At 37.5% G+C, this 13,716-nt stretch overlaps 1 protein-coding gene across 1 annotated transcript in view; it reads right to left on the bottom strand.

The window, feature by feature from the left end:
* Positions 1–159: 159 nt before the first annotated feature.
* Positions 160–13,716, bottom strand: part of LOC121387802 (arrestin domain-containing protein 3-like) — a 35,327-nt gene continuing 21,770 nt past the window's right edge. Inside the window, exons 5-9 of the mRNA XM_041519015.1 lie at positions 10,637–10,860; positions 5,710–5,892; positions 5,063–5,242; positions 4,295–4,490; positions 160–2,317 (exon numbers count right to left, since the gene is read on the bottom strand). Of these exons, the coding sequence (XP_041374949.1) occupies positions 2,172–2,317; positions 4,295–4,490; positions 5,063–5,242; positions 5,710–5,892; positions 10,637–10,860 (929 nt within the window). The 3' untranslated portion in view covers positions 160–2,171. The remainder of the gene's footprint in view (positions 2,318–4,294; positions 4,491–5,062; positions 5,243–5,709; positions 5,893–10,636; positions 10,861–13,716) is intronic.

Raw genomic sequence — 13,716 nt, 5'->3', positions numbered from 1 at the left:
TTTCTTGGAACAGGTAATGATTGGATATTGATTACAAATTACCAGTTTACATATAGTTTAACCAATTCCCTGGGGGGGGGGGGGGGGACGTTTTGTATTTGAGTAATAAATGACTTAATACTTTCGTATGTATTCAGGCAATGTCTTCGTAAGCGGCGTCTTTGCTAGGTCAAAAATAATGCAAAAACAAGAAAATACTTGAGATATTTCTCATGGTCATGGTTTTATAAACTGCGTTCGTCTTGCAAAATAAATGAAGAGAAGAATTTTAATCAGTTAGACCATGAGTATTTTTACTAGATTTGGATCATAAGACATTCACGAACTGCAGGTGGACAATCGTTTTTTCCGTGGAGACAAACTTGTCAACAGTTTGACATTAAGTGTTCACAAAGATCGTAAATAACTATTCTAAACTTAAGACCTACACCACTAATGACCACATGGGGAAGCAGTTATTTTTTAATATCTACCGCCCAGAGAATAAAACGAATTATTACCCACGTAGTTTACAATAAACAGTTACATAAATATCGTGTTAAAAGATGTTATCTTCATGGCATGTGACACAATACCATTGTTGTGGTACCCTTGTCATTAACTTTATCGCTTTTATTGTTTTTATTTTTCATGAGTGAAATTACAGGTAGCCTATATCTGATGTTGCATCAAGTCAAATGATGATAAACGTAAATATAAATGTTTAAATATTTGTTAGCACTTAAACAATCTACTAATTGACCTCAATGAATGTCATTTTAAACAGTTATTGCACAATGAATCATATATGAAATTTCTGTACTTATTTGAAAATTATGTATTCCCAAACAGATTCCAGAAATTTCAACAGCACTGATGTTCATGTAACAATCTCCATTTGTAAAACAAAACGGATGTTCATTTTGAACTGTTCCCATCATGCATGCAGAATACTAATTTTAAAAACAAACTATAATAAAAGCAACCACAAATTAAATTATGTACTGGTGAGGCGTAAAAGAAATTGTTTTGCTTACCAAAACATACACCAATACTACCCTGCTAAGGAAAAAGGCAGTAAGTGGAAATATAGTACAAAATAGTATAGCTAGGACCAGAGGAAAAAACCTTCCTGAAACACTAGCCTTGAGAACCAAAACCATTCAATTACTTAATATAGCCTTTACCAGATGGATAAAAGTAAAAAAAGAATTTTCTTGAACTTGTTAATTTACCACTTGCTGCCTTATGTTTCAGAAGCGCGGTTTATCCTCACCAATGAGATATTTCTGGAATAAACCCCTAGTCCAATCTGATTAAAATTAACTCTACTGGTCTACCAGTTATTTTGTTATTTTGGTAGATGTTTTCCTTTTGTTAATGTTCTCTCTGGCATGACTTCAGAGTTGCAAAAGGTAAATATTGATTTATTTGTTGTTGTCCAAACAAAAACACTATGTAATTTTAATGTTTTTGTTTTTCTTCAGGAGGTCGAACACTCGTTTTTGCACGTAATCTATATGGATGTGATACGACAGGATGCGATGAACACCAGTGGAATGGTTCACTGGTTCTCTCCTCCCTGAACACGCTACTGAGCTTCAGTCGACATCCTCTGGTGTGATTTTTCAGTTGAGACTCACGTAAACTGATCTTTGAAAACACAAAATTATGTTAGTTTTGGTCAAAGGTTTCCTTTAATCGACATCTTCCCAGTTATTTAAAGGTGTGAAAAGTGTACATTGATCTTCGCAAACACACATTTATATTACTTTTGGTTAATGTTTTCCTGTAGTCGACATTTTACATTTTTCAATTATAAGAAGCATACACTGATCTCTGCAAACACAAAATTATATTATTTCTCGTCAGTGTTTTCTTTCAGTCGACATTTTCCGTAAGTGTGATTTTTTATTTATCCAAAGTGTACACAGTCTTTTTCTTTTAGTCAACATTTCCTTAAATGTGATTGTCGAGATATCCAGAGCGTACACTGTTTTTCTTTCAGGTGACATTCTCCTCTGGTGTAATTTTCGAGATATCCAAAGCGTACATTGTGTTTTACCCTCAGTCAACATTCTCCTCCGGTGTGACTTTCGAGTTATCCAAAGTGTACACTGTATTTTTCCTTTAGTCATATTGTCCTCTGGTGTGATTTTCGAGTTATCCAAAGTGTACACTGTGTTTTTCCTTTAGTCGACATTGTCCTCTGGTGTGATTTCAGAGTCGTAACAGGCGTACAGTGGCGCGAACACCAGACTGCCCTGGGTGTAGTCGGTGTCATCTTTATCCTTTATGTTCACACGTCCGAAGACGCATTCCTCGTAACTGGGTGGGGCTGCAATGGAAACACAATTCATTTCAATTTATTGTCCCACTGAAAGTAAAGGTTTAAGTACGCTATCTGGGATATAAGTAATAGGTGATGTAAATGAAAACAATCAATTTCAATTTATTTTCCGACTTATGCCCAGTAAATGTTCAAGCATGCTCTCTGGGATATAGGTAATAATGTTTATAGGTTAATAAGACTCGGGGGGGGGGGGGAGAGAGAGAGAGAGAGAGAGAGAGAGAGAGAGAGAGAGAGAGAGAGAGAGAGAGAGAGAGATATATATATATATATATATATATATATATATATATCTTCTCGCTGAACCATGCGCTTAAAATTAGGCACAATATTTATCAGGAGGCTCAGACTATCTGCTTGTCCACCAGTATGTTCCACCCTATACCACATTCCCAACTTATACTCCAATCACATTTCATCCCACTTTATACTCCATCTACACTCACCAAAACCGATTCCCATCCACACTTCAGTCTCCAGGGCCATCCTATTTATACTCCATCGACTACCCACCACACAAAATAAAGCAAGGATCGACAGCATACAGTAGTGACCAAGTTATCGTTTTACTCAAAACTAACAACAAACAAGTCTTAGAAACCTCAATAATTAGAGCTTGAACAGAACCAAAAGTACTGCACATGTTTAACTTGCCCCCGTGTGGGATTTTCGTACGGACTACAGTTGAATAACCAAAAGTACTGCACATGTTGTTTAACTTGCCCCCGTGTGGGATTTTCGTACGGACTACAGTTGAATAACCAAAAACGGACTACAGTTGTACTGCACATGTTGTTTAACTTGCCCCCGTGTGGGATTTTCGTACGGACTACAGTTGAATAACCAAAAGTACTGCACATGTTGTTTAACTTGCCCCCGTGTGGGATTTTCGTACGGACTACAGTTGAATAACCAAAAGTACTGCACATGTTTAACTTGCCCCCGTGTGGGATTTTCGTACGGACTACAGTTGAATAACCAAAAGTACTGCACATGTTGTGTTTTTCGTAACTTTGCCCCCTTGCCCCCGTGTGGATTTTCGTACGGACTACAGTTGAATAACCAAAAGTACTGCACATGTTGTTTAACTTGCCCCCGTGTGGGATTTTCGTACGGACTACAGTTGAATAACCAAAAGTACTGCACATGTTACAGTTGAATTTGCACATGTTGTTTAACTTGCCCCCGTGTGGGATTTTCGTAACTTGCCCCCATGTGGGATTTTCGTACGGACTACAGTTGAATAACCAAAAGTACTGCACATGTTGTTTAACTTGCCCCCGTGTGGGATTTTCGTACGGACTACAGTTGAATAACCAAAAGTACTGCACATGTTGTTTAACTTGCCCCCGTGTGGGATTTTCGTACGGACTACAGTTGAATAACCAAAAGTACTGCACATGTTTTTTAACTTGCCCCCGTGTGGGATTTTCGTACGGACTACAGTTGAATAACCAAAAGTACTGCACATGTTGTTTAACTTGCCCCCGTGTGGGATTTTCGTACGGACTACAGTTGAATAACTAAAAGTACTGCACATGTTGTTTAACTTGCCCCCGTGTGGGATTTTCGTACGGACTACAGTTGAATAACCAAAAGTACTGCACATGTTGTTTAACTTGCCCCCGTGTGGGATTTTCGTACGGACTACAGTTGAATAACCAAAAGTACTGCACATGTTGTTTAACTTGCCCCCGTGTGGGATTTTCGTACGGACTACAGTTGAATAACTTGCCCCCGTGTGGGATTTTCGTACGGACTACAGTTGAATAACCAAAAGTACTGCACAAATTTTCGTACGGACTACAGTTGAATAACCAAAAGTACTGCACATGTTGTTTAACTTGCCCCCGTGTGGGATTTTCGTACGGACTACAGTTGAATAACCAAAAGTACTGCACAAGTTGTTTAACTTGCCCCCGTGTGGGATTTTCGTACGGACTACAGTTGATTTAACAAAAGTACCTGAAGGTGTCAGTCGTCTCTGGTGTAGTTTGGCAGTCTTCAGATGGTCGTGAGGGGTGTATTTGGGAGGAGGTTCATTTGGCACTACGGGGGGAATCATAGGTGGGGGTCCATCCCTCAGTGGTATTGTGCCAATAATCAGTTCTTTTTCAAACTCGATGGCATCACAATTACACCCGTCAGTTTCAACGATGAACTGAAAATACATTGGGGTTTGAAGACTTTTATATAACATGTTAAAAAAGTGGGTATGAAACCAGGCCTATGAAACTTGTGAGAACGACAGTTCCGTTCGCCTGGCGCTTGCACAAGAATTATATTTGAATAACCCTCTTTATTATTTCGTATATCAATTTAGGACGTCATATGTATTATTTAACGGGTTAACTAACATTAAACGAGTTACCTGTAATGGCTTTGGTTTAACCTATAAATAATGTATGCAAATTATTAATTCTCATGGGTGTTTTGAATATATTTTTCTTATCAGTCTGCTTCTTAGTAGAAACCAAATACAAACCACTCTCAAAGATCCTTAATGTGTGATGCACTTTTAAGATTTTGAATAAAGCCAGTTTACAAATTGTAAGTTCATTCTAATCAGAATTTAAAAAAAAAAAAAAAAAATACAATAAATACTTCAACCTATTTTGAGACCATTAGTTACTAGTCTGCCACACGTGCGTGCCACCCAAGTATTCTACTCCTTAGTTTTTCTATCAAAGAGTAAGGTTTTATCTTGGTACAATCGTAGTAGCAAGTTCATACCTGGAGTATATACTGCGTGGTGATTATTTTGCATCCGTTTAGGTGAGATGGTGGCAGTGGTGGGATTTTGAAGGCGTCAGACCAAACTTCGTTGTTACCAATGCTCAGCCGGTCCCGTTTCAATCTCGTGATGACTTTCTTTTCTTGTCGAGTCTTTCTCTCTGTGTAATATGTGACAACCTACACAGTAAAGCATAAATAATATATCTTATAAAATGTAATTATGGCACAACTAACTGATGATATTTCATATTCTGGTAAATATAGTGTATATCTTATTGAGTTCAGACCACGCGACATGACACTGACCACTTCACGAGATAAGATATCAATAATTTGACAAAAACATGTTTGTTATTAATTAAATGACTTTCGTCATTTTATCGTTATTAACGAAAACCTACTATTAGTCTATGCACTTCAATGAGATCTACAATGTTATACTAGTTATACAACCAGTGCCCAACAACTGGTATATCAAAGGTCATGGTACATGTTGTCCTGTATGTTAATAAACGATTTGAATCTGCCAACAGAAAAATGCAGTGGCTTTCCTCTAAAGATTATGTGTCTGAATTATCAAATGTATGTCAGACTTCAAGTAATCGATGGTTAATTAATCACATTTTAAGTTTAAATTTACTTACTAGTTTTAATCTAATTTCAGCTGAGCAATTGGACCAGCGTGTGTTATTCTCCACCTCCGTGTACAATAGGAGAATTTCACCCGGTACACAGCCTCGGCAGTTAGTACAGAACACAGCACTGTAACCGCCGCAATTACAACACCAGCAACCGGCGTTCACCTCTCCCTGGCAGTGGATCGGCTCCTGCGAGTGACAGAAAATACGAAACATTACATTTATACCATTCTAAGGTGTGTGTATATATATATATATATATATATATATATATATATATATATATATATATATATATATATATATATATATATATATATATATATATATAATGTTATAATTTCCTCATCATTTTACGAAAGATTCGTCTAGTTAGCCTACTGTTATTGCGGCCGTTGAGCGACGGGTGTAATGTTCGAGAGCGTAGACGAATCTGGAATGATGGATGAGGTAACTACCTTATATCACGCCCCATGACGTCACCATGCTCGTGAAAATGTTTTAGAGGGGCACATTTCACCTTGCTTCGTACTTCGAATCGGGCGTAGCAAATGTGTGGGATTTTGCCATTTATTGGGTCCGCCTTGGACTACTTGCTTCGATTAACCTATATGGGGAAACATGTCGGGAATACTAATACATTAAGATGACGACTTATATGACATTACAGGTGCTGATACAAGGAGAGAGTACTACGTTACCCCTCTTCGAAATCTGAAGTGCTCCAGAAAAACATAAAATGTTTAGCAGGTGAATACAATGCATTTATTGGTTATTAGCGGGGAACGTAATATCTTGCTCAGCTTGATAATTATCATGTAGATAATATATATGTTAGTGAACTTTTGCATTAGCTTGGCTATGATTTTATATTGAGGGGTAGGATACCCATACGTCGGAAGTGCACCCACACTGACTTTGAGTCGTGTTATGAAGCAACGGGTAGTTGTCGGGTGGTGTACTTTTCAAGACTTGCACAGGGTCCACGGAGTATATTTGAAAATGGGGGCGGGGATGGGGCGAATGTCTGTGGATGAAAATGCATGTATTTGTGGGCCCGAACCTTCGGGGGTGGGGGGGGGGGGGGGGGCGACATGCTTCCCCAAGACCACTTTGAATTTCAGGTGTTAAAATACGTGGGTCGTCTGCATGTGTTTGTTTATTTTTACCTATTATGAGTGACGTCAGTAAAAATGTGAGGTCACATGTCAATCGTTTTCCATGCAAGTAAATAAGTGCGCTAAAATTTGAAAACGTAAACTAGGATGTATATCAATACAGTTTTACATTTAAAATATTGCTATTACTACAATATGTATAGTGATTATTATATTTGAATAAATATATATTTAACCAAAGCTATTTTTAAAAAAGAAGAAATTTTGTCCCACCTTATCTTGCAAGCAATATTTTAAACATCATGCAGCAATCTGCTGACTGTTAAAAATCTATAATTTTTTTAAATAAAAACAGTTCCTTTTTTATTTATTTCTTCAACACATAAATTCAATCAAGCAAGTTGCAGCTATATACTTTATTCTTATGACGTTTTGTGCCTCTGTACTTGAAAATAGTAAATAACACGACTCAATAGCGTTACGTTTTTTCGTTCAGTGAGCGGGGGTAGGCCGATTGTAAGCACGTCTGTACTTCTGATTGTATCAAATATGTAGATTTTTGATGGTAGATTTCAAAATATTTAATGACAATAACAACAATGCAATATTGTTATGAATGTTACAAAAAACACCTTGTTGAATACGTTTGCCCCTAAAGGGCAACTCAGGCGTAACAGATAGGAATTTCGTATCAGAACTGAACGTCTGTACATAACACATTGAACTGAAGGCCCACTTCATTAATAATGTGTAATGTCCACGTACACGGATAACTTCCTCGACCTTCCTTATCATCCCCTGTAAAGTCGTCGTATACGGTCACGCGGTATTTGCTACCACTTGCGATGTAAAGCTGCTTCTGGGCAAAGTTTTGTGGTGCAGGATCTATTGCTTGCATACGGCGTCCCAGATAGTCCCACAGATGTTCCAGGGGGTTCAGATCGGGGCTCATAGCAGGCTAAGGTAAGGTCGTTATCGCGTTGTTCTCCAGAAAAGCCCTCATAGCATGAGAACGGTGAGGTCGAGCATTGCCATCCATGAAAATAGGTCTGCTGGCTAATGGGTGGTCATCAAAATGCGGCACAACTATGGGTTCCAGGATGTCGCGAATGTATCCGTCGCGGTTAAAGTTGCCTCGAAAAGTGACCATATCAAGCTTGCGGTCGTAAGAAATGCCTGCCCATACCATTACTGATGCACCACCGAATGTGACTGTAGGGTGAATGTTTCTAGGGGCATAATCTGTTTTGTTTTGCCTCCAAACGCGCATGTGCCCATCAGTTACGTGGAGTAGAAATCGACTTTCATCTGTCCAGTGGATCTTTTTCCAGTTCCTAAGATTACATCGTCTCCGTGTTAAACACCATTCCAAATGATGCCGTTGATGGTCTTGGGTCAAGAGAGGTCGTTTAATCACTCTTCTGGATCTCAATCCTGCTTCTCGGGGTCGATTCCGAAGGGTTCATGACGATAGCTGTCTATTTGGAAGCCACTGGCGCTTCAGGGTATTGCTTGTTGAAACGGGATTTCGCCTCACTAAACGTCGCAGATTCCTATCATCCCGTTCTGTTGTCACACGAGGCCGTCCTGATCTTGAACGATCTTTAACATGATTAGTTTGTCTGTGTTTTTGGACAAGTCTGCTAATTACAGAATGGTGAAACCCTAACTGACGACCAATGGCCTTACGAGACATATCAGTAGCGTGCATCCCTATAATTTGCCATCTTTTTCCTTCTGATATCCTTCGTCTTGCCATTGCCTGATATTAAAGTGTGAAAACCCACACATAATGCGTTTTAATACCCAGAAATACTAGAATGTTTCATATTGTATTTTGAAAAAAGCAACCAGCACGTTTTGCACGTGTAAATATAGGCGCATTTTGGTGACAGAAAAAAATCTATTTTGTATTTGTGTATATTAAAGGTTGTTTGTGCAGTATCATTTGAAACCATTTCAATTTATAATAATAATGCATATATTTCCCCAAATATTTTAGGTTTACCTCTCGATATATTCATAAATGTGCATTTTAGGAAGTAAAATGAAGCTTGACTTAATGACACGCTAATGTTTGTGGTAGCCCAAACTGGAGTTTACCTCTCAGTATATTCGTAAATGTGCATTTTAGGAAGTAAAATGAAGCTTGGCCTACTACAAACATTAGCACGGCACAAAACACTGTTTACAGATGTCGATATTCCAGACAAAACAATTTATTTAATAATTATTTTAGTCGTTAAATTTTTTATATTACATGGAAACATGTTACATTGGCAGCAAACACAGGACAGTCTCTTTAACAGTCTCGGCTTGCTGTAAGTATACACCAGTGACACCCAATAGCCGATGTGTATTTTTGTGCTGGGGTGTCATTAAACATTCATTCATTTAAGTATATACCGTCAAAAAATCTTAATGCCACGTGAGGTCGCCATTTTTAATAAAGACTACCATTAAACATTTGAGAAGACCCCAGCCCTGTTCGCGCTGACGTGAAGAATACTGAATTAGACATAACTCCATTCTATACGTGTTTTACTGTAATCCTTTAATACGGCGATACCTTTACAGTTCAGACGGAACTCATTAAATGAACTGCACGTGATGACCCAAACACAAACCAGACGAAAACAACGTTTAAATCCAGTTTATGACATCTCAAGGTCTTTCAGTTGTCTTGTCGGATTGTGTAATAAATGGACGAATGGTTTGCCGTAATGAGGTTGGGTGGGGGATTACGGGAGGGGTGTTTGTTAGGGTTTTTGGTGTGCGAGTGTTGATGGGGTTTTTCTTTTCTTCTTGTTTTATTTAAATTTATTTTGTGGCATATTTATTTCGTAAAATTACTGGTATATAAAAGACATCGTATCATTGGACCTTAAAATAAAATAATATTCAATCAAATTATAAAATGAGGCGAATTTTGACAACTTTTGTCAAATGTAAATATATAGTAGCACTAGCAAGGTTATTGGATACTGTTACTGAACAAGTCAGCTGATAAATCGTTGATTCAGTACTACTAAAGAAGAAAACAAATCATGTTTTATTTTTTAACCTTGATAATATACATCTCAAACGTCGTACTTTAAACGTAAAAATATGATATCACATAGCTTATCAATGACTGTGCCAGACAGAGCAGAAAACAATTCACAGACGGGCTTTTGTTGTTTTGTTTGTTTTGTTTTTTTGTTGGTTATTTTATTTTATTATTATTATTATTTATTAATATTATTATTTTGCGCTACATGTTAAACTAAATGACCAAACACATGGGGGGCAAGTTCAGCCAGACATTTGTCGCTGACGTGTTTACAAGATTAGGTTTTACGCTACACATTAAATTTAATTACCACTTCGCGGACAAGTTAAAATAGTTTGCAAATGTTAGCACCGCTCGCTGCCACTGATCACAGGGCGGGATCCAGTGAAATAATTCGCGAACGTTAGCGTCGCTCGTTGTCGCTGAACACGGCACGGGGGTCCAGTCAAATCATTCGCGAACGTTAGCGTCGCTAGTTGTTGCTGAACACGGGACGGGGGGTCCAGTCAAATCATTCGCGAACGTTAGCGTCGCTATTTGTCGCTGACCACGGGGCGTGGTCCAGTCAAATATTTCGCGGACAAGTTAAAATAGTTTGCAAACGTTAGCGCCACTAGCATCGCTGAACACGGGGCGGGGACCCAGACCTTGCCTTTTAAGGTGCGCGGGTGCGAAGTGTTGGGATTTGTTTCAAATTGGTAGGGTTTGGGTTGTTTTGGGGTTTCTTTGAGGGACATGGAGAGTATTGTTAGTTTCAACTCACAGCTGCTCTTGGTTCTTTCGCCAAATCTAAGTCAGCGATGACGGTGAAAGCTCGTTTTGTGTGGTGGTCGAATTTCCAGGGTCTGTCTATCGTCGCCTTCATCCAGTAGCGAACGTACCCATAATTCCCTTCAAACGATGATGGGACTTCCGCCGGAAGTAGGAGTTCAAATGGGAATGTATGTTTACCAGCGGGTATTGCGTCGTTCTCGTCTGGATTGACTTCTGAAAAAAAGCAAGGAAAAGATATTTAGATCGTATCTCTGTATGACACAAAGTTAAAAACAAAAAGTGTATCAGATAGAATCCTAATAGTTCGACAAAGCCTTGATATGCACTCGGAAAAGTGTATATAAAAGATCTCTTGCTGCATTAAGAAAAATGTGTCGGGTTTCCTCTGATGGCTACGGTCAAAATTACCAAATGTTTGATACCCAATAGCCGATGATGAATTAATCAATGTGCTCTAATGGTGTCATTAAACAAAACAATCATTGATATTCACCCATGGGTCATTGTGAGAACTGATGGTACTATGAACGCATCCTGTAACACTCAATGTACCTGCCACGCAGCCTTTTCAAATGATGGATTCAAAAATATTAAGACATTGTTACTAATTACAGATCACGAGCGGAAGCAGCAGCCCTAACACCACTAGAGCACATTGATTTATTAATTATCGGCTATTGGATGTCCACTGGGCTACATCCCGTCCCTCTGCATGTACCAATAATATTGAACAATCATGGGATCCCCAGCTAGTGCTCTGAAGAGTCAACTAGCGTTTACAAAGGAAAAAACTTCAGTTAAAAGAAGGGGTCGGAATGGGGCTATAGGTAGCACTATATCAATTAATTTCCGGCTGGGTCGAAGTTCGAGGTGCACCGAACTCTTGATAGAGAAGTTAACACCACAAGTCCTGTGATTGGTTATAAATGTGAGTGTGTTGGTTGTAAAAAATATTAGTTTCATCTGGGCTAAAAATGTATGCAATTTTATTTGATGTAGTACCACCATGTCAAGTAGCCTTGTGCTTGGAACATGTGTGGGGTACCTGTAAAAAAAAGTACTCAAATTTTGTGCGAAACTAGGGGTGTTGTAGAAACATCTGGTTATACCGAAAATGAGCCATGAAAGGTCCCATTTTCTGCAGTTAATACTTTGAGGTAGGGGTTGTAGTACTGATATTTATGGATCATAGTTTGGTTGATATATTGCATATAGTGTTTTTAAACACAAACGTTAACATGGTCGCCTATGGGATTTTATTTGGTATAGTCATACCTATAGCACATATTCAGTGCATAATAAAAAAGATTATGATTTTTGTGATTTAATTAAATTAAACTATACTATTTGATTAATTAGCCGTCACTCGGCCATGCAAGTTTACAATGACCTTGACCTTGACAATAATTATTGTGCATGGTTCTGAATGGAGTTTGAATAAAAATTAGCACTGAGGAAAAGTTGGTTTTGGCCTATAATTCATACTATAAAGATTTTAATATTTTTATTTACATGGTGTTTGACTTGCCATATACAACTGCTCTTAAATATGGTAATATATCTAGGTAACCTGAATTTAGATTTTAATAGCAATTTATTTTTATATTAAAAATAACATGTGCCAATATTGGGTTAATGTCTTTAATTTCCATAAACATAGTTAATGTTTCATGTATGTACTTCTGAAAGCTTAACTTTTTAAAGACCTTGATTTTATTGTCCTTTTGACATATTTATAGGGTGCTAAGTCATATATTAGACAAATTTGTAGTTTTAGGAAAAAAGTATTTTACTTTGAAGAAAAACTTTACCAAAGACATAATTAAAATTTTGATCACTATTGTGCCTTCTGTTCTCATTTATACATAACAATAAGCTTGTTAAACATATCTTTAGTCTCTAGATCAATTTTTGTTTTAAATAATCACTTAGTTTGCTCCCATGAAGTGTATTTTAAGTGTATACTAGATTTGGAACCAATTTTTTCAGATTTGATTATCTACCTTGGTGTAAGTTGATAATTTATTTTATTGTTAATGCTGTATTATCCAATGTTAATAGCTAAATAATATGCTGGATTACAGATTGTAGGAATACATCCAATATACATATTGTATTGATCTGGATTAGAAAATAATGCAATATAATAGATGTTCGGGTAATTATGTCATTTAAAAACAGGTTATTTCAGTAATGAATCAAAAATAAATATGCGAAAGCTGCATGATAATTCCAGATATCACAAATATTTAAAACCTCCACCTACAGTAAGGTATACATAAAATATAGTCAGGAATATTGGTGGCTGCCAATGGTTTTGATGGTCCATTTTGAAAATCTGCATAGCTGATGGATTTGAAATTCCCGCACATGGTAACTTGAAGATACCCACACTCAGCATACAGGATTTCCCTCCAACAGTGATGTGCAGGACATTAAGTCATTACTTCATACAGATGCAGTCATGTTGATTTTTCCTTCCTCAGACATTGTATTTTTTTAATACTGATATTTTTTTGATGTGCCTATTGAGGTCTTCATAATTTGGGGGTCAGTCAAGTGCATGTGTTTCAATGGAATAAGTTTAAGGAGTTCAGGTACTCTGAATATCCATGTTGTCTCTTCATATATAGCTGAGCACACACACACATCTGACAGTTTTGTGGGGGGGTTTTTGTGTTTTTTTCAAATATGACATATTGCATTTGTACAAAACTGTACAAAATACATGTGCTTTGTGAGGTGTACATTAAATTAGGTTGCACTGTAGAAACAACAGTTTCAGTGAGGTTGTCAATTTATGTCAGAAGACACCAGATCCTGGTTGTCATAAAAACACATGATTCACCACCTTTTGAAACATGTATGTTATCAGTATAGGTAGCACTATACCAATTAATTTCCGGCTGGGTCGAAGTTCGAGGTGCACCGAACTCTTGATAGAGAAGTTAACACCACAAGTCCTGTGATTGGTTATAAATGTGAGTGTGTTGGTTGTAAAAAAACAAATTAGTTTCATCTGGGCTAAAAATGTATGCAAGTTTATTTGATGTAGTACCACCATGTCAA

Source organism: Gigantopelta aegis, chromosome 2 (genome assembly GCF_016097555.1).
Source record: "Gigantopelta aegis isolate Gae_Host chromosome 2, Gae_host_genome, whole genome shotgun sequence".
In the NCBI taxonomy this organism is placed as follows: Eukaryota; Metazoa; Mollusca; class Gastropoda; order Neomphalida; family Peltospiridae; genus Gigantopelta; species Gigantopelta aegis.
Note: the sequence above shows the minus strand (reverse complement) of the source record. Positions and strands in the feature narration are given on the sequence as shown.